Below are 19,492 nucleotides of genomic sequence, written 5' to 3'. Positions count from 1 at the left end.
CTGGTGCAAGGCTTTTTTTAAATCAAGTTTATTACCCAACAGCATTCGATGATGATTTTGCAAGATTTCATTCTACTGTGAACGCAGGATGTCACCAGATTAACTACACCTTGAGCTAGAACAACCCCATGTGACATACCAGGCGGATCGATATATTGAAAGTTAATCAAGACCTATGTTAATCACTCACTGCAGAACCAGAATGTTTCCACACAGAATTTATAGCTGATCTTCTCAACAAAGAGAGTACACACCCTAGAACTCTACTTCGTAGTGAACAAGTACTGGCTGAAAATAATCAGAAGGCATTGTAATCAGCTAGAGCAAGGTTTCAACCCGTTATTTTGAGAGAAGGGGCTGACTTGTGCTTTTTCGCTTCTCCTCTTCCTCACATCCAGTTGAATAAAATGCATTGCAGGACATTTCATTGTGCATTGCCAGACATATCATTGGTTGTCAGCAGAGGCTGTACATAGTGCAATTATATAATCTGTTCCATGCTCAGCTAGATATCACAAAGAAGTCGGCCCATGTATCCTGGATTAATCAGGCCCTAAAAAGTATGCTTCTGATTGGGAAAGAGACACCTGACCCCACATGAACCTGCCCAATTACTGAGACATTTGTTCGTGGGCCCTTGACTGCATGCCCTGACTTCAGAGATACAGTAGATAGCTTCTGGAGACAGTACTTTTTTATTTTCTCATCTCATCTTTCCCTCTCTTTACCTGGCATCCTTTTAATAGTTAAGCATCAGTTGAAGAAACTGCATTTTCCAAGGATCCTGAACATTTAATATAGGTGTTTTAATGCCATAAGTTCTGTTAATGCTAGGAAAGTTGTTAGTGACTTATCTACTTGAATGGCAGAATTTTACAGGGTGGTTTGCACTACAGCTAGGATAGCAGGACATTAACAAAGCAAACAAATAAATGACATGTCTGTAAAATAGCTACATTTTCTAATTTTTGACAGACACTATTGATCTATTATCATCTTGGTGCATTCAGCAGAGCACGTACGTATGATTTCAGAAGGACACAAACCACCTAGCAAAATGGTCCAGCAAAACGTCTCTAGCCACACAGTCTGGGATGACTGCCAAGGAATATTTCATTTGTAAGTTTCCTCTTACTACCTCTCTTATGCTATTTGATAGACAGACCAGGGGAGCTGCAGTGAACTAGCATCTTCACAGCACTCTGAGACTCTGGCTTAAGATCTGCTGCTGTGTTGGCCCTGGAAATGGGGGAATAAAGGGAAGGAAAAATGTAGTACCATCTATTGCCCATTATGACAGAGAAACAGCTGTTTGGAATCTGAATGTAGTCCACCAGCTTTACTTATCTCCCTGCAGACAGGCAGGTAAAGATAACAGCCCACTCTTCTTTTGCTCAAAAATAAACCCAGCAGAACAAAATGAAAGTTCACCTTAGATCAGTGATTTACTTATTGATTCACTAGCTGGTCCAACAGATTGCTGGATCTAGTCTAGAGAGGATGACTCATACTTCCCCTGTTTGTTCAGCAGCCAGCTGAAATGGTTGAAATTAAGTCAGTTCATATAGATCTGAAGCACCACTGGAACTGAACCGACTATGAAAAACACACAATCAGGTTGGCGAGCCCCTGAAATACCCTGCTTCAAATGCCATGATTAAAAAGTGATTAAAAAGTGACTCTACCTCAAAGGTGCTATCACTAGGATAGTTCCATGGGTGATAATGGAAACAGTCACCTTTATCAAACATTATTTTGGTGTGTGTAAGGGAGGTGGGAAAGGGAATTGCGCAGGCTGTTCTGCTCCTGACCTCCAAGTGTTGATTATAAAGTCGCAGTATACAGTAGACTACATTGGTAGGGAGCTCTCCACACAATCAAGAGCCCTAAAGAGAAGGTTTTGTCAACACAGTTTCCACTCACACCTTCAAATCAGTATTGGGAGTATAAAAGCAGAGGCTTAGTATAACATAACACTCCCCACATAATGTGAAGTAACATATCATGACCCCCAGTGAGGTGCAAAACCTGATTCCCTTCGCTTAAAAATGTGGCAGAGGTAGTTGTTGGGCCTTTGACAAGACATTTTTCTCAATACTCCCAACATGCTCTTCAACTCTCTGCACCTCAGTCAGCCTTACTGTTGCTGAAGCAGACCCACTCCTCCATCCTCATTATCCCCCTGTCTGGATAAAATGAACCTCATCCATCTCCACTATTTGTTTAAAGAACACTGAGTCCAAAGTAAGCAGGATCTAAGGCAGGTTTTTCAAAACATCCCAAGAAATTCATGTTTCATTCTGATCCTGCTCTGTTTCCTAACTTTCCTGACAGTGGAGAAATGTTTGTAAGAAGCAACGACCACACTTTCTCTAAATTCGTTTCTTACATAGATGTATTGGCTGTATGTGACCACTAGAGGGCATGTTAACTCAGAGCAAAATAGGATTCCAAATAAGAGAGGAAATCGTCAGCATAGTTTAAACTGCCCAAGCGGAGTGGGAGATGCTGAAACAGAAATCATATCAAACTCCTTCCACACACACATTTTTTTAAAGTTTGGCCACCTTAGGCTATACATAAAGTGTTGTTGTTTTTTAACAGAAAGAACAGGCTCAAAAATAGACAACTTTCATCACAATAAGACTGTATATTCCTTGAGTGGTGAACCTGCTGGGTAGGAAAAAGTATTTACTAGTCTTTGTGCTTATGTTCAAATTTCCCTGACAACTTCAGGAAGAAGCCAGCTCTTAAGGATTCTGCTAGCTATGGAAAGTGCTGATCGGTTGACACCTGCAATAACACTGTGTAAATCCTAAACAGAATTATACCTTGCAGTGAACATAGAAGTCAGTGTGCTTAGATGGGCATAACTCTGCTAAGGATGGCACTGTAAGTCTCTCTCTCTCTCTCTCTCTCCGCATGGAGCATTTTAAAAAAACAGTTGTAAATAAGATGATGAACAAAATTTCAAGTGATGGACTGTTCATGCTGTGCTTTTAAAAGGTTTTTCCCCTTTCAAAAATGCCTGCTTAGAGCAGAGTATGAGAAAAAAAATGAAATCCATCTTGCCTTTGCTGACAGGAACATATGTTGAACAGGTAGTGGCAGGGAGGGGGGAAGCGAGCCTCTAGTTGCCAGATGAAAAATAATATCAGACCCTGATTTCAAGAAGGTGCTTCTATTGCCAGTCTAAATTCAAAAGCAGTAACCAGGAAAGAAATAGACTGTATCTAAGCTTAGTGCATATAAGCCAGATAATTTACACTTGTTCATTGTATTTCTAATTGTCAGCACCACACAAGTAATTTGCTATTTAAACTTAATGGCAATTTTTCTTTTGTACGCGTTTAAAATGGAAATGGGATGCAGCTCTTCAGGACTTTATGACGAAAATCTTGATGGCCTACCGAGTTTTGTTGACTTCCCTGGAGTGTGTTGGTGATACCTGACCTATAAAAATGAGTTTGTTGCTATGGTAAAAATCTGAAGCATTAGAATTCTGGGCCATAAAATGTACTCTAGGAGTCAAGGAAAATCCTTCCGATTCTGTTCAAGCAGATTCCCCCCTGCCTTCCCAAGATGGAAAGAGCCAAAAGATGGAAGACTTATAAACCTTCTTGCCAGGTGCAAGCAGATAGAGCTGATGCCCAACTCCCATTATTTTCAAGCGAAGTTACTTCCACAAATGTGCTTGGGGTAAAAGCCTTTTGGATGAGTAGATGGGCACAGTGTCATTATGAATATATTGGACTATGAATAACAAGGAAGCCAAACTGAGAGTGGCAGCACAAGTTTTCTTGACATACTATAAGCAGGACTTGAGATTCCTTAGCGAATGTCTTGCTGTTGGCTATTTTATTAATTGTAAACATATTATCTCCTAAGAATCCTGATTTTCATTTTGATTTGCCTGTCTCAACTTGCAATTGCAAAACGGAGTTTTGTGCATCTTAAAATGACAAAAAAAGGAAGCCAGGGGCATATATAGACATAAAAAGTGATCTTAAAGTAATTTAATTAAACTGAATATTATATTGGGCCTTTGGTCCATCTAGGACAATATTACTGACTCTGGCAATTGGTCTATATTAGACTCTGTCTAGTGGACTCTAAGTAGCTCTCCTGCTACTGAAATCTGAGTAACTGGAGAGGGTGGGATGTGACCTTCCAAGTCCAAAACGATATGCTCTACAGCTGAGCTATGAACTCTTTTTCAAAAAAAATGCAACCAACTTTTAAATATGAAGCTACAATCTTAGCACAGCTTGGAACACTACGTAAAACAAAGGTGGACTGGTTTCTTCAATGAGCTAATGCTATGCCAAATTTTCCTGGGCTAATGCAGCTTTAACTTCCCTTTATCCATTTTTATGGGATGAGTCTTTTTTTTTAAAAAAATCAAAAGTTGCAGGCTTGAATTGAAAAACCATTGGGTATTCAGAAAAATATGCCCAAAGACATTTTAACTCCATCTTCTAAGAAATATTTTTCCCCTGTAGTTTTGTACAGCTAACTGCACCACTTATCTTGAAACTAGAGTTCTCTGCAAAAAATTCTTATTGTTACTGTCAAATACACAAATTTAAAACATGTAGCTTAAAAGTTTGGAGCAGAGGAGGTTTGCCTCATTTGAAGCCGGCAATTCCCAAAAGGCCAGTAGAGGATACTATGGAATGATCAGTGGAGTTATGCATAAAGTAACAGAAAGGACCCATGTTCAGCTGGGTAAACAGTAATGATTTCAAGATGACGGAATGAAATAATAGAATAATGCCTGGAAGAGCTAATAAAAAGATATATTTCTAGCCTATAATCATTATATTTTGCTGCTACAGTTCATTAAAAAACACCTAGTGTGTAGAGATCCGTAAATAACCATACTGGCAATTTTTGCCATAGTTTGCTTGCTTGCTTATTTATTTATTTAATTCAATTTGTATGCCGCCCTCTCCACAAAGGCTCAGAGTTGCCTCCAACGTCAGGCTAAAACAAATAAAAACTGTAAAGGATAAACAATTTTTTAATCTATCATCTTTGCATGATTAAAGATTAATGTGAATTGTTTTAAAACAACTATTTAAGTACAGTTAAATAACATTAAAGTCATGTTTGCTACTAGATACTACTTGGTGTCCAGATAATAACTGTGCCTACCTTGATGAAACTTCTGTGGGGGGTTTTGTTGCATAGAGGAAACTGTTGGAACTTTTCACATTTGAAAATTTATTTCAGATTACTCTGGCCTTTGGCTAGTGCACTAAATAAATATTCTACTCCCGTTACAGACTCTGAAGGACCCCAGATAAATTTATTTCGGCAAGACCTTGAGAAAGCAGCTGTGGACACAGTGCTCTGACTGGGAGCTCTGGGCCAGGCAAAGGCAGCCTCCCTCTGATGCCACAGCTGGCCTCCGCGTATCACTGGCCCTTTCTTCCACATTGTTCTCATGAAGCCAGATAATAATCTCATCTTATTTGCTACCACAGGCAACAAGGGCTCTTCCCCAACTTCCCAAGCAGGGCCAAACAGGAGATGTAAGCTGCATAGAAAGGAAGGGGTGGAGAGCATTCTTGAGAGGAGGCTTATTCCTGGAATCTGTCTGGCCGCCTGCCAGTTCTCTATCACCTTTCTGGAATGTGGGGAGGATCTACATGGTTTCATTTTGAACATTTGTCTCTCTCACCCCATGAGCTGCATTCACTCACTTCTCCCTGCCTTTTGCGCTCACCTCCTGTGGCTCTCCTTTGTCTGCCTCATGACCAACTGCCTCTCAGCTCCTTGATTCTCCCATTATCCTCATCTACCTACATGCCCAGTGGCCCACTCCCCCCTCAACAGCATCCAGCTCTTTTGCTTTTTCCATGTATCTTTGCCTAAGTTCTCTTTATGTCTACATTTCTCTATCGTTGTTGCTTCCAAAGACTTACTCTTCCTTGTTTTGCTTACTCCCACTACACCTAACCTTTGTTTTATATCCCTTATCTCTTTGCCTTTTCCTCACCGCCCTCCTTCTCAGTTTCTTTTCCACTCTCTGCCTGACATGCCCTTTTCTAGAGTCTTCATTCATCAATTTTTATGGTAACCATTCCCAAATGTTTATGGCAACCATTGTTGTCCGCTGACTCAGAGAAGAATCTGTGGGGATGCTCATAGTCAGGCTGCCCGCTCTCTTCCTGCAATGGCTTCATAAAATGCAGTCAACACATGCAGAGCAAGGGACTCTGAGGATGACAATGATACATGCCCACACTCATATTTCTCCCTGATCACTGCATCCCTTGGATATTCTTCTTCCCAAGCTTAATTTCCTCTTCTCTGTTGCCAACCTAATTCACCACTGATTCCTCACATAATGGATTTCTTTTCAAGAGAGAGTAGCAATGATAGGGACTCCAATCCATTTCCTACCAGAAATCAAAGTACTTGCCAGCTTCTTGCCAGCGTGGTGTAGTGGTTAAGAGCAATAGACTCTAATCTGGAGAACCAGATTTGATTCCCTTCTCCTCCACATGAGCAGCAGACTCTTATCTGTGAACTGGATTTGTATACCTGCTGTGTTCCCTGTGAAGCCTGCTGTGTGACCCTGGGCTAGTCACAGTTCTCTCAGAACTCTCTCAGCCCCACCTACCTCACAAGCGCATCTGTTGTGGGAAGAGAAAGGAAAGGAGTTTGTAAGCTGCTTTGAGACTCCTTATGGTAGAAAAAGTGGTTATAAATTTAAGCTCTTCTTTGCTTACCCAATCTTTTCCCAAAATGCCTCTTGTGATTTGTTCTATATTGCCTTCACGATTGTGGTTAAAAGGCGGGGTACACATATACTGAAGACAAACATTATTTTCAGGTGCTTGTAAGTAAGCACCATATCTAATTCTAAACATGGCCCATCTGTAGATACTTAAATTTACAGATTAGGTCCATATAGAGGAAAAACAGATATTTTTACAAACCTGGGGAAATGGAGAAAAATCTGCAAACTTAAAAAAAAAACAGAAAGGGGGAATTTAATAGATCAGTATGCATGAGACAGGATAGGTGGAGGGGAACCAGCACAGCTACCTGAGCAAGATAGGCAGAGGAGGCAGTGGTGCTGCAAGTGGACAGGGAGAACCTGGGAGCTAGTGCCACCTTCCCACCACTACCACCTCTCCTCCGCAAGAGTAGGAGTCACTACTGCTCCCCCTATGGGAGCCAGGTTGGCAGCCGGGGGAAAGAAGAGCAGAAGTGATGTAGGCAGGTGGATTGGTGGGTGAGTGGCTGGCCTGGTGGGCGAGTGCGAGAAGGGTGGAGGGAGGAAGGGATACTTCCACACATCTCATGGGTCACCACTAGCAATCTTTATTAGTCTGTAATAGTAGTAGTAGTAGTTATTGTATGTATGTATGTATGTATGTATGTATGTATGTATGTATGTATGTATGTATGTATGTATGTATGTATGTATGTATGTATGTGAGGGAGGGAGGGAGGGAGGGAGGGAGGGAGGGAGGTGGATGAACCCCAACCTTTTGAGGCTGTTTTTGCCTTTCATTTAAATCAAATTCTAATTTCTTAGGCCCACAGATCTAAGAACAGTACCCCTCTTGAGTGAATCGAAAAGGAAACCTGAATTAATAGAAAAGGAACAGAAAGGCAAAGCATTATCCTCTCAGCTGGAGAGGATAGGAGGTTGCCTATAGTCATAAGGTTATCATCTATACTCACAGCTCTTTGTAGTTAGCATCATAAAGAGTCGACCATTTGTTTTGCTGATGTGGCTGCCATTTTATAGACTGATAGTTGGGATCTAGGTAAGAGCCGTTTAAACTGTCATTGTCCTGAATCAAACCTGTAACAATAGGAAAAAGATATGTTTAAGTGTGCCCCCAAATCAACACATGCTTGTTGTAAGGAAGTTATTTATTCCTATTCTGCCTTAGCAGAGTTCCCTTGCCATGGGGTACTCCGATAAACCCTAATCACTTTGAAATATTTCTAACCTAGGAACAGGGACTTGTTCTTTTTTTCAGTGCTTTTGATTGCTGATAACTCTTTTTTCTCTCTGTTGGTACCAGAACATTCTCCACAAGGCACACTGCCATTCTTCTAACTCCACCATGGCTTTTCCCTACCGATTCAGAATGCAAACAATATCTGGATACTGGTAATACAAAGAAGAAGCAGGGGCAAAGACCACATACCTGGTGAGAGTGCTCCCTGCTGATGCCAGGGAGGTGTTTGGACTCTGTCAGGGTTGAGTGGTACAGACCCGGTACCTGGTTCCTGCTTTATCATCCCATTGAGCATCTGGGCATTAAGCGTACTTGGGGGAGACCCAGAATGCTTCCTCTTCTTGGCAGAGTGTACTGGAAGGCTGTGGGGACCAAAAGTATACACTGAGACAGAAGGAGGCTGACAGGAGAATATTCCACATTGTGAGAAAAAGGGCCAAATTATATACTAATGAGAGCACAAAGAGAGCATCAATAGAATATCCCATATCTCTTTGGGCATGTAGGAAGGCACTGATGAACTGATATTTTTTTAACTTTGTGCCAAGGAGGGATGCTGATTTCAACCAACCAGAAACAATCTCTCCATCATTCTCCAACCACGCAGTCTCCAAAAGGAATATCATTGAAATGGGCCTGATAAGCCACCTGTTCTAGCCCCCTGGATGAATGCAGGAAATCTAAAGCTAGCATGTTGCTGACAAGTGGCCATCCCTTTTGAGAGGGAGGGAAAACACAGCCCCCTACCCAGAGAACTGAAAAACTCTCAAGTGTTCAGAGGATTCTAAATGAGACGGATGCTTACATATTTGAACACTCCTCCATACAAAAACTGCACATAGGAAGTCAGCACATCAGGGGCTAAACTAGCAGCATAATCCTAGGAAGACTTATACCCTTCTAAATCTACTGAAGTCAATGGGCTTAGAAGGGTGTCAATGCACTGTGGAATGTTCTCAGACATCTGGTTTCTATCAGCAAAGAACTTTTTTATAAAGATCATGTGTACCCAAAATATGAGATTTTTACTTGCGTGGTCCTTTGCAGAAAAAGCACCTACTGACAATAACAATATGGAGAAATCCCACTCCCCCTGCAAAAAAACCCCTACACTTTTCCCTACATGAGTTTTAAAATACATTCTTGAAGCAAAGAAGTGATAAATGGGGAATAAATTAAAAATTTACACACTGAACTCCTGTTCCACACCACTCCATCTCAAAGTTGTGTATTGGGGAGGGGGGGCTATTAGAAGTATATTACATGTATGTGTATGCAACATCTAGTGCAGCTCTCAGTAATTAATATCATAAACAATTGAATGGGTCTATGAAATAAGCATCCAAATCAAAAGGACACATCCTTTTGCTTTAGAAAAGGGAGAAAACCGTATTTGATATATGGGTAAAATTATTACAATTAAGAGTTATTTAAAAACACAGAGGTGCTCTTAAAATACACTTTTTTGTAATTTAATCTCAACTATATTAGAAGAGCAGGCTTTAAGGCTTACTGAAAACACTGCCTTTCCCATGGCTCCATCTTACAATTAAGTCTGAACTAGTTTGACCTGGCATCATGATGCCACCCAACACTGGCACTCTGGTGACCTCTGTATACAATGGTGTGGGGAGGGGGGAACAGAGGATCCTGGAACATTGTATCTTATGACAGCAGACTGGATGAGGTAATCTTCAGACCCCTCCCCTGATCACCCTGGCAAGAAAAATACATTCTGCCCTGCCAGTGAAAGAATCAGTTGAGGTCAAATTTCGTGACTTTGGCAGGCAATAAAAGGAGTCACATGGGATACCTTTGGGAGGAAGAATTCCAGGGTAAGGGAGAAAAATTGAATTATCCTGGTTTCACAGAAGCTGACAGTGCAATGGATGGATGGATGGATGGATGGATGGATGGATGGATGGATGGATGGATGGATGGATGGATGGATGGATGGATGGATGGATGGATGGATGGATGGATGGATGGATGGATGGATGGATGGATGGATGGATGGTGTGAGTGAGTGAGTGAGTGAGTGAGTGAGAGAGAGAGAGAGAGAGAGAGAGAGAGAGAGAGAGAGAGAGAGAGAGAGAGAGAGAGAGGAGTTTTCAATTTGAGTTTTCGTATGCCCCTAAAGAAGTTTCATGATCTGGATAGCCCACGCTAGTCAGATCTCAGAAACTAAGCAGGGTCAGTCCTGGTTAGAATTTGAATGGGAGACCACCAAGGAAATCCAAGATCACTATACAGAGAGAGGCAATGGCAAACAACCTCTGACAGTCTCTTGCATCAAAAACATTATGCAGTCAACTTAAGTCAGTTGTTATTAAAAATATGAAGATGTGTGTTATTAAAATATAAAGTAACGATTTCATTTTCTTGGTATCATCATCTTCTGCTCCATCTTTTTACCTGCTTTGGTATAGGGAAGTGCTGCATGTCTTCAAGGCAAGAAGCTGACACAGGAGGTTTGCCATTGCCTTCCTCTGCAAAGCAACCCTGGTACTCCTTGGAGGTCTCCCATCCAAGCACCAACAAGGGCTGACCCTGCTTAGCTTCTGAACTGGCCCAGCCTGGGCTACCCAGGTCAGGATTTTTTAAAATGTTTCTTACTGGCGGCTTTTACCATAAAGTTGAACACGAAGCACTTTCAGTTGGGTTAATTCTGGGTACCATTTACTGAATCAGTTAATTCAACAACTTTCTAACAAATCCCAGGGCACAAGGCAATTTATTGCATGAACCAAAGGGGAGGGTATAGTGGTGAGATTTTAATTATTCAGCTACTGGTTCGCTGCCACCCCCACCCCCCGTCCACTTACCTGGCTGCTGTGCCACCTTTTCGATGTTGGGCCGGGGGAAGGCAAGGGAAGAAGGCGGATGCAGTTGCAGCTTGGCCCGCGTGCTTCTGGGCTGGCCACCCGGCCACCAAAGGGGCTGGGCTTCTTTTGCCAGCCGCCAGAGGGGTGGGCAGCCCGGGAAAGCCAACACCTGGGAGGGCCCTTTCTCGGCCTGGGAAGGCCACTGCTGCACGGCCTGCTGGTGGCTGCAGCCCTGCTGGAGGTCGCCCAACCCTCCTGGCTGCTGCCGTAGTCCAGGAAGGCCACCGCCACATGGCCTACTGGGCTAGAGCAGCAGCCGGGAAGCCTGGGCGACCTCCAGCAGGGCTGCAGCCACCGGAGGCTCCTGTGGGCAGCCAGTCAGCCCCCACAGCGCTTCCCGGCTGCCTCCACCTCCCTGTGCTTCCCGGCTCAGGAAGTCTCCTCCCCACCCCAGGAGCCCAGAGCGGGGAGGAGAACTGAGCCAGAGCTTCCCTCCCTGCCCCGGACTCCGAGGTGCTAAAAGCCCCAGTGCTCCTTCTCCCAGGGCAGGTGGAGCAAGGGGACTTTTAACAACCAGATCAGCCGAACCAGGCCAAACCGGCTGAACCCCATCTCTGGGAGGGCAGCAGAAAGAAGCAGGACAAGGACACCATTTGATCTTGTGTGCTTCTCTGAATCACTGATTATGGCTGTCCATTATGTGAAAGTTGCTTCTGCTACCAGGATACTTTTTCAGAACAGTTAGACACTTAGATGAGGAAAAGAAAGAGAACACCCTACTAGGAACAAAAAATTGAGGACACAGTCTATTTTGACAGACAGAATCTTTGGAGGAAACCACAACAGTTAAACATACCGGTATACAATTTTGCAGTATAGTTTTGCATTCTCATCTTCAGAACTGCAACACTTATGGGCCCAACTGTCACTGTGCTGATCCCTGCACCACAATTGGTTCTAGAACATGACCGCCTCAGGTCCCATTTTATCATCCTTCACTTTCTTAATGTTACATGAACCAAACCCTCTGAACTGTAGCAAGACATCAGATTGTTACTATCACTCAAGATCATGCCTGCTATTAGAGCACCAAAGGAGCAAAGCAACTATCAGGAATTCTGGGGTTCAAACAGTACTTCCACCCTCTTTCTATTCTGTATCTCCTTGCTTGAAGAACTCACTCTGTTCCATGCTGCTGCAGAAGCTGGTGAAGCATCTGTGATTGCTGGGCATGGTGGAGATCCCCTGGTGACATGCCCTGTCCAATAGTAAACTGTGGCATCAGAGGCTCAGCCTTCATGTACATGTCTCGCTGCATGGTAGGATAGTGGTGGCTATGCTGCTGCTGGTGTGGATGAGGTGGCGGCCCCTGGAGGTGGGATGGTGGAGGGGGAGGGGGAGGAGGGGGAGGATGCTCCAGCCGGGAAGGAGGGGTCACATGGCACATATTCTCAGGAGTCATGGTTCGAAGGAGGTGGGGATCTAAAAGACAAAAGAGTGGATCAATTTGGATTACTCAAACAAATCATCCCCATCTTCATTAATATTCCCATTTTTAAAGTTAGTAAAGCCTAGTTGCCCCAGAGCAGTTTGAGAGTATTAAGGCAGTCAGATTAACCAGAAGTTGAGACCGTCACATAGGATGTATACCAACATAATGAGTAGGGAAGGGGACAGAAGGACTTCCCTGCATCCCAAGATGATATGAAGACCAGAAGAGGTGTTGACAGGGCAATCAAGCAGATCACAATTGGCTGAAGGAGCCTCAAGAGGGGAAACAAAGAAGTATCAGGTATTCCCCACCCCTCAACTGAAAAGGTGAGATTTGGAAGCACATATAAGTTCCAGCAACAAGGAATCCCAGTGTGAGATAAACATCTATGGTCCTTCAAGCATCATGGAGTCAATGTCTCTCCCCAGTGAAACCTGGTTTAATGCAGCCTTAAGGACTTGGTGTGTCCAGCAGACAAGCCCTAAGAATGGAGCTGTAGTCTCCTTCTTAATTAACATCACAAGAATACATTTTAGCAGCCTTTCTGAAAGCCCAGGGGGATATGTGTTCACCTGCCATGTGCTACCATCCAATGAACCTACAACTGCTGCCTGTCTACCAGCATGTTTGCATCTCTGGTCCCCCATCTTTTGTTTGATTCAGATTAATATTTAACTAGATTTTCAGTTCCTTTGTACAGTTTCCATTTGTTTGTTCTTTCTGCAGACCATTCAGACTACAGGGTAGAAGGTAGATAAATAAATGTGTAAAGTATCTCCTTCCATTCAGGCTCAAGACAGACCCTGTTGGGATAGGATAGAACAGTGGTTCTCAACCTGGGGGTCAGGACCCCTTTGGGGGTCAAACAGCCCTTTCACAGGGGTCGCCTTAGACTCTCTGCATCAGTGTTCTCCATCTGCAAAATGGATAAATGTTAGGGTTGGGGGTCACCACAACATGAGGAACTGTATTAAAGGGTTGTGGCATTAGGAAGGTTGAGAACCACTGGGATAGAACTTGTCAGATTCCAGGCTAAACTCCTCCAGATTTTTTTTCCTTTATGAAGTCAAACACTTTCCCATTCTTTAAACTTATCTCATGTAGCATCTCTGTAATATGAAGCAAATTTGAAAACAAGGGCAATTCCAAGATTCTAGTTGGCAAGACAGCCAAGGATATTAGTAGGCACGTGTATATGCTCATCTGCACAAAACAGAAAAGCTCCCAGGTCTCTTAAGCATGCCCTGATAGATCCATCTTCTGGTCTGAAGCAAGGGGGGGGGGGGTCTCTTTTTTTATGTAACAGTGGAGAGAAGATGGGACTTGCTTTAGCAGCAGACTGCTTGTTGAGTCTAACCCCATCCTGCAAGAGCTGCTCTCTGTCCTCGCGTGAATGTCAAAGGGCATCACACATTACATAGATAGCATGACCTTGACCTCAAAATACACAAAGGCCCTTTAGGATCCATGAGGTCAAAAATAAGTAGATCGCAAAAGTCCTGCAGTTATTAAAGTAAGAGCAAATCTGGCCACACATGGACAATTTCTTCTCCCTCTTGAATGACCAGGGTTCTTTTTTAACAAATGATAAGAGAGTTACTGAAGTATAATCACAAAAGGTAATCAGAAATGGACTGTGAAATAACACATTTTTGAAAGATCAGTGTTGTGGTCCAACAAGTCAACCAAAGGCAAACTCCCAAAAGGATAGGTTTAAATGCTCTTGCAAGGGAACACAGCTCTGTGTTGTACTGGAAAGAGAAGTTATATGAATCTGATCTGTAAAATTTATCTGACAAAAACTTTTGATATGTATCAGAGATTTACATATTTTAGACTGGGGAAAAATGAATGTCATATTAAATTTTTAATTGCACCTTTTTTGGTAGACTCTGGATAGGCAAAAAAATTGCTGAAAAGTGCAGTACAATCTACACAAAGACTAAAGAGAGCAATGGGAGTGGAACACAGATCTGTTTGTAGAAAACCTCCCTGTCTTCATGTGTCTGAAATATGAATATGTTTACAAAATGAGATATGTAGAGCTGATTCTGTGCTTCCTTTCAAGCTTTCTTGTGCAGGAGACACTTCAAGGACTTGAGAGAGTAACTTTTGATTTCAACAATAACAACTAATTGCATCACATCTGAGGACTAAAAGTGAGACCACAGCAAACTTTCTTAGATTTTCCTGCAGAAGAGACGGCCTGAAGCAGGTAAGTCTACAGGGCACATAAAGATTGTACATTTCAGGAAACAGGCTGGAGGGCATTCATGAAAGCCCTTCATTCAAGTTCACAAGCCTCCTTAGCACAACAAAACTGACCTTTACTTAACTTTGAAGTTTGATTTCAAGTTAACAACAGATACAGGGGGCTCTGCTCTGTCAGCGTGTGTGTGTGTGTGTGTGTGTGTGTGTGTGTGTGTGTGTGTGTGTGTGTGTGTGTGTGTGTGTGTGTGTGTGTGTGTGTGTGTGTGTGTGTGTGTTGGCAGGAGCTCTTTTATTAGGTTTGATTTGTAGCACACCCAAGAACAAAAAGAAAACTGAACCTCTACAAGGTATAGTAAAATATGATCTCAAAATCCAAAACTGGACAAAGCTACCAGACCTCAGTTGTTTTCCAGATTCTGTGACAGATGGCTAGCACACATGTTCAGATAGCCAGTGGTCCTTCATGCACATGCTCAGGTGGGGAAGTTCTCATTCCCATCTCTGATATTTCACACAAAGTAGAAGATCAGCAGTGCAGAGAGCCCTGTTCCATCTACCAAGCAAGAGCAGCTCAATCCCCTTCTCCTTAGAAGTACAACTTTAAGGCAATACTTTCCTTTCAGAGGGCTGTCCTGCTCAGCACACAGAAGAGGAAGGTTGGTGAAGTGCAAACAGAAGGCATTCAATCATTCACTTTGGAACATTTATCTATTTGCTCTGGCCTAGATAGCCCAAACTAGCTTTAAGCTCATCACATTCAAAACCTAAGCAGAGGTTGGCCTTGGTCAGTAGTTGGATGGGAGACCACCAAGAAGTACCAGGGTTGCTACAAAGAGGCAGTCCATGGCAAACCAGCTCAGAACATTTCTTCCCTTGAAAATCCTTCAGGGTTGCCATAAGTTGCCTGTGATGGCAAATGGCAAAAAGAAAGTATTTACATCATATTGAAGCTATTACTGTCGATGATCTGCTTTAGAAATATCTTTTTCACTTTTCCCTCCATGACCTGGATGGCCCTAGACTAGCCTGATTTCATCAGACCTCCAAAGCGAAACAGGGTTGGTCCTGGTTGGACCTTGGATGGGAAATCTCCAAGGAATATCAGGATTGTGATGAGGAGACAGGCAATGGGAAACCACCTCTGTTAGTCTCTTGCCTTGAAAACCCTTTGGGGTCACCATAAGTCAGCTATGACTTGATGGCACACACACACCAAAAACAAACAAACACGTAGCATCTACCTTACAACCCTGTTTTCTCTGGTAATAAAGATACACATTGATGCCTAAGACTTCTCCTGCACAGCCACATTAATAGTATCACCATCTGAGGCTGGGAAAATATTCAATTGTATGAGCTCTGGGAGTAGAGAACGCAGCCTTAAATTGTTAGCTCCTGAGGGGTATGGGGCAACTAATAATCCTAGAAGCTGTAGATACAAAGCTTGCCCCCAATCCAGTATTAAGTGAGACAAGCTGCTTAAGTTTTAAAGACAAATGAAATATTTTGTTGCTGAATAGTCTGCCTTGCATAATATACAAACTAAAGGTCTGGGAGAAAAGAGGGACTGCTTACAGCTATTTTAGAAGTAGTTTTTCAAGAGGCATTTATTCTGTCTGTGTGCCCACAGTACTGTGTTTATTTTCTAATTAGAAATAGCTGTCAAGGACTATTACAACTGGTCTAGTCCCAACTTTTAATTCACAGCAGATGAAGGGGACACTTGCAGTTTGATCACTTGAAGCCTTTATTTGTTTGTTTGTTTATTTGTTTGTTTATATCCCACCTTATCTCCAAAGGGCTCAACTGGATGAGCTGGCAAATGTCAAACTACACAGTTGGATTAAAGAAAAATATGAAATTCAACCATTGTCCAAACTCAGTTGTCTCTTTATCCTCGCTGTCTGATTCCTTTGATCCGCAGCCATTAGTTCTTCAACCTACCAAACTCCATTTTGGCAAACTGTGAAGTACTACCTGTGGCGGCTCCACTAGGCTGCTCCTTCAGCCTCCACCGGCTGAAGGAGCAGCCTGGCGGGGCCGAGGCCGGCCGAGGGGGAAACGGGGAGGGGTGTGGGGGGCAATTTTGCACCTCCCACGTAACCTAATGGGGGCCCACCCAGGGCATTTGTCTCCTCCCCTCCCCATGGTAGCTACACCAATGGTTTCTCCTATACTCTAGTTATAAGACAGCCTGGTCTCAGAAGCCGCCATTTCTTCCAGGGAAACCAATGTAGTCTGGAGATCAGCTGTACTTCTGAGAGAAGGAATCACTGTTCCACACACAAAATGAATTTACACAAATCACAGCAAAATCAGTCCTTGTCCCTTTTCTCTATAGGTGGTCTCATTCTTCTGCTTCATTCCGAAGAAGCAAAAATCTGATAATGAAGTGATTCATAAGGAGGGTAATAGGAAAAATGGAATGGGAAGTAACTTTTGAAGCAGAATTGATCATAAGGGATAATTCTACCATCATAATGAAAGAAGAATGGAAGCCCCCACCCCTCTTTTTCGCCTCCAGAACACATACTGGAACTGATGATATTTTAATTTGTGCATTAATTAGCTGAAGTCAAGATGGAAGATTAGACAAGTCTGCAGGTAACAGATTACTCAGCATGGAGAAATCTGAAGGTTCTGTAATAAAAAAATCATCCACAGGCTACTAGAATCAATTTCCAATGAAACTAAACTAATAAAAAAAAGGCATGGGGTAGTAGTTAGAATGTCAAAGTAGAATCTGGGACATCCTTGGAATCCCCACTCTTTTATGGGAGCTTGTGAGGCAACTGTGGGCCAGTCACAAGTTCTAACTGACCTCACAAGGTTGTGTGAGGATAAAATGGAAAAGGGGTGAATGTGCTAAGCCATTTTGGACCCTTACTGGGAGGAAAGTGGGGTATAAAGGAAACTAAATAAATAAATAGAAATACGTTCAGAAGACACAAACGTAAGTATTTTACAGAACACACAGTTATCCCATGAAGTTTATTATATGTTGAAAGCTACTGTTGCTATTTGCACTTCAGACTAACCACCAACATTATTTTAGTTTTAATAAGATTTGGGCTTTATCATGTGCAGAAGTCAAAACTAAATGTGCTAGTTTAGTCTAATAGAGCTGCAGAGGTCAAAACGAAAGGTCTAACAGTCAAAGTCTAGGAATGCAAATTGGATAACTGCACTGTGGAAGAACAAACCTCCATGCTGCCATGGTAAATGAATTCATGGAAGTCTCAGCTCACCTTCTGCATCTACAGGATGTCTGGCATTTGAGTACCTTCCTAAAAAATTAGGGAACAGCCCAAGAAAACTACAAGACTATAGAGGCAAAGACATAGAGAAAGACTCTGCATATACATCTCAAACCTATTCTGAGCCCATTCACTGCAAGGTCTGAGGCCATGTTCTTCCTTCACATGAATGCGGCCATGTACTCTCCTGCCACAGGATTGAAGAACTGTGCTGTTGCCTTGGCGGCAAGGGAAAGCAGTTCACTCTGCGGTGAATAATCCAGCCTCTTTGGTATATTTAAAGAAGGGCCAGGAGAAATTCCAGGGATTTTTGTAGTGAGATAAACAGAACTCTTGACCTCTTCCATGGAGAAAGAAGAAGTAGCTGCTTCCACAACGATCAGGGCTGAGGTTTTAAAGGAAGGGGCCAGTGGGGAAACTTCTGAAGATTCCTGTCTCACACACTCATGCCCCCCCCCCCCCGCCCACACACTACTTATTCACTAGCATGTTAAATTTCTAAATCTCCTGACAAGAATCGCATAATGAAATAGCAAATGTAGCTGGTGGGGCATGACCACATCCACCGGCTTCCCTCCTGTTTCACTTCAAGGACGTAAGGCTAGGATTGTGACAGAACAAGGCAAACCTTACCCAAAAGACAAGGTGGGGGGACAGAAGCTTCTGGTTAGGCATATACGATTTCTCAAAGAAAATAAAATGTCAAAGAAAATGGAAGAGAGCCCTCAGTAAGATGGCAGAATGCTCACCGTGTACTCACCACAAAACAGCAAGCTCATGACAGTCTCCTTGTTTCAGTTTTCATTTCCGGAATAGACTTGTTTTTACATAATTCTCAAGGTCTCCCAGCAAGAAAATGAGGCTTGTGCACTCCCTTTTCATGTTTTCCCTTGGCAGAAGTCACCTATTTTCATGTCTCTGAAGACAGGTTTAGACCTCTGTCATCCCACACGCCTCCCGTGTTCTCTCTCCCACCTACCCTACTTTTTCCAAAGAGTAGCAAGAAAACAATAGGTGAAAGTCTAAGAATATTTACTAACTGATAATCTCTTCACGTATTGCAAGCGGTCTGTTTCTCCCGGACTGATAAAGATTTCAGAGCCAACCACTTTTGCCAACCAAAAAGGGGGGGGAGTCAGTTGAGTATAGGTTTTAATCTTAGCGCTTACCATTCACCTGCTGGGGGGAGTATGCTTCTGATCCAGAATCCGGGGGAGAGTCGGGTAAAGTGCTGAAGAGCAATTGAGAAAAAATAGAAGAAAAGGTCAAACAAGCCTCTAGCAAAATTGATAAGGCAAAAGAATGCAAAATATTCTTTAAATCTCTCTATGGGGGTGGGGGGTAGGTACACTATTAAGGATAACCCCATTGCTGACAGCACCCCCAGCTGGCAGAGCCCAGCAAAGGAATCCACATGCATTTTTTCTTGGACAGTGATTTCATAGTTTTTCCTAAAACTAAAGACAGTCTGGGAATCCTACAGGTAGGTCTCCAAGAACCAAATTTCTCTTTAGCCACACCCCAATCCCTCACCACTCCCAAAAGACTTGTTGGTACATCAGTATATGAGAACTAAGTATTTGGGAGCTCCCCACACCTAACAACAAAACTAGACAGTATAGCAACTCCAGCTGTGGGAATCTGGGATTGCTTCAACTGGATTTCTCATCCCCACTGCCTGGCCTATATCATTTCCACAGTGAGCCCTTTGATTTT

At 42.9% G+C, this 19,492-nt stretch overlaps 1 protein-coding gene across 1 annotated transcript in view; it reads right to left on the bottom strand.

Annotated features, from left to right (window-relative positions):
• Window positions 1-19,492, bottom strand: part of MYRF (myelin regulatory factor) — a 121,896-nt gene that overhangs the window by 32,332 nt on the left and 70,072 nt on the right. The window contains exons 4-7 of the mRNA XM_048484557.1: window positions 18,946-19,007; window positions 11,998-12,298; window positions 8,181-8,353; window positions 7,705-7,828 (exon numbers count right to left, since the gene is read on the bottom strand). Coding sequence (XP_048340514.1) covers window positions 7,705-7,828; window positions 8,181-8,353; window positions 11,998-12,298; window positions 18,946-19,007 — 660 coding nt within the window. The remainder of the gene's footprint in view (window positions 1-7,704; window positions 7,829-8,180; window positions 8,354-11,997; window positions 12,299-18,945; window positions 19,008-19,492) is intronic.

The sequence above is a fragment of the Sphaerodactylus townsendi genome, linkage group LG02 (genome assembly GCF_021028975.2).
Source record: "Sphaerodactylus townsendi isolate TG3544 linkage group LG02, MPM_Stown_v2.3, whole genome shotgun sequence".
NCBI classification, from domain to species: Eukaryota; Metazoa; Chordata; class Lepidosauria; order Squamata; family Sphaerodactylidae; genus Sphaerodactylus; species Sphaerodactylus townsendi.
The sequence above is the reverse complement of the archived record's forward strand: the minus strand, read 5'-3'. Positions and strand labels throughout refer to the sequence as shown.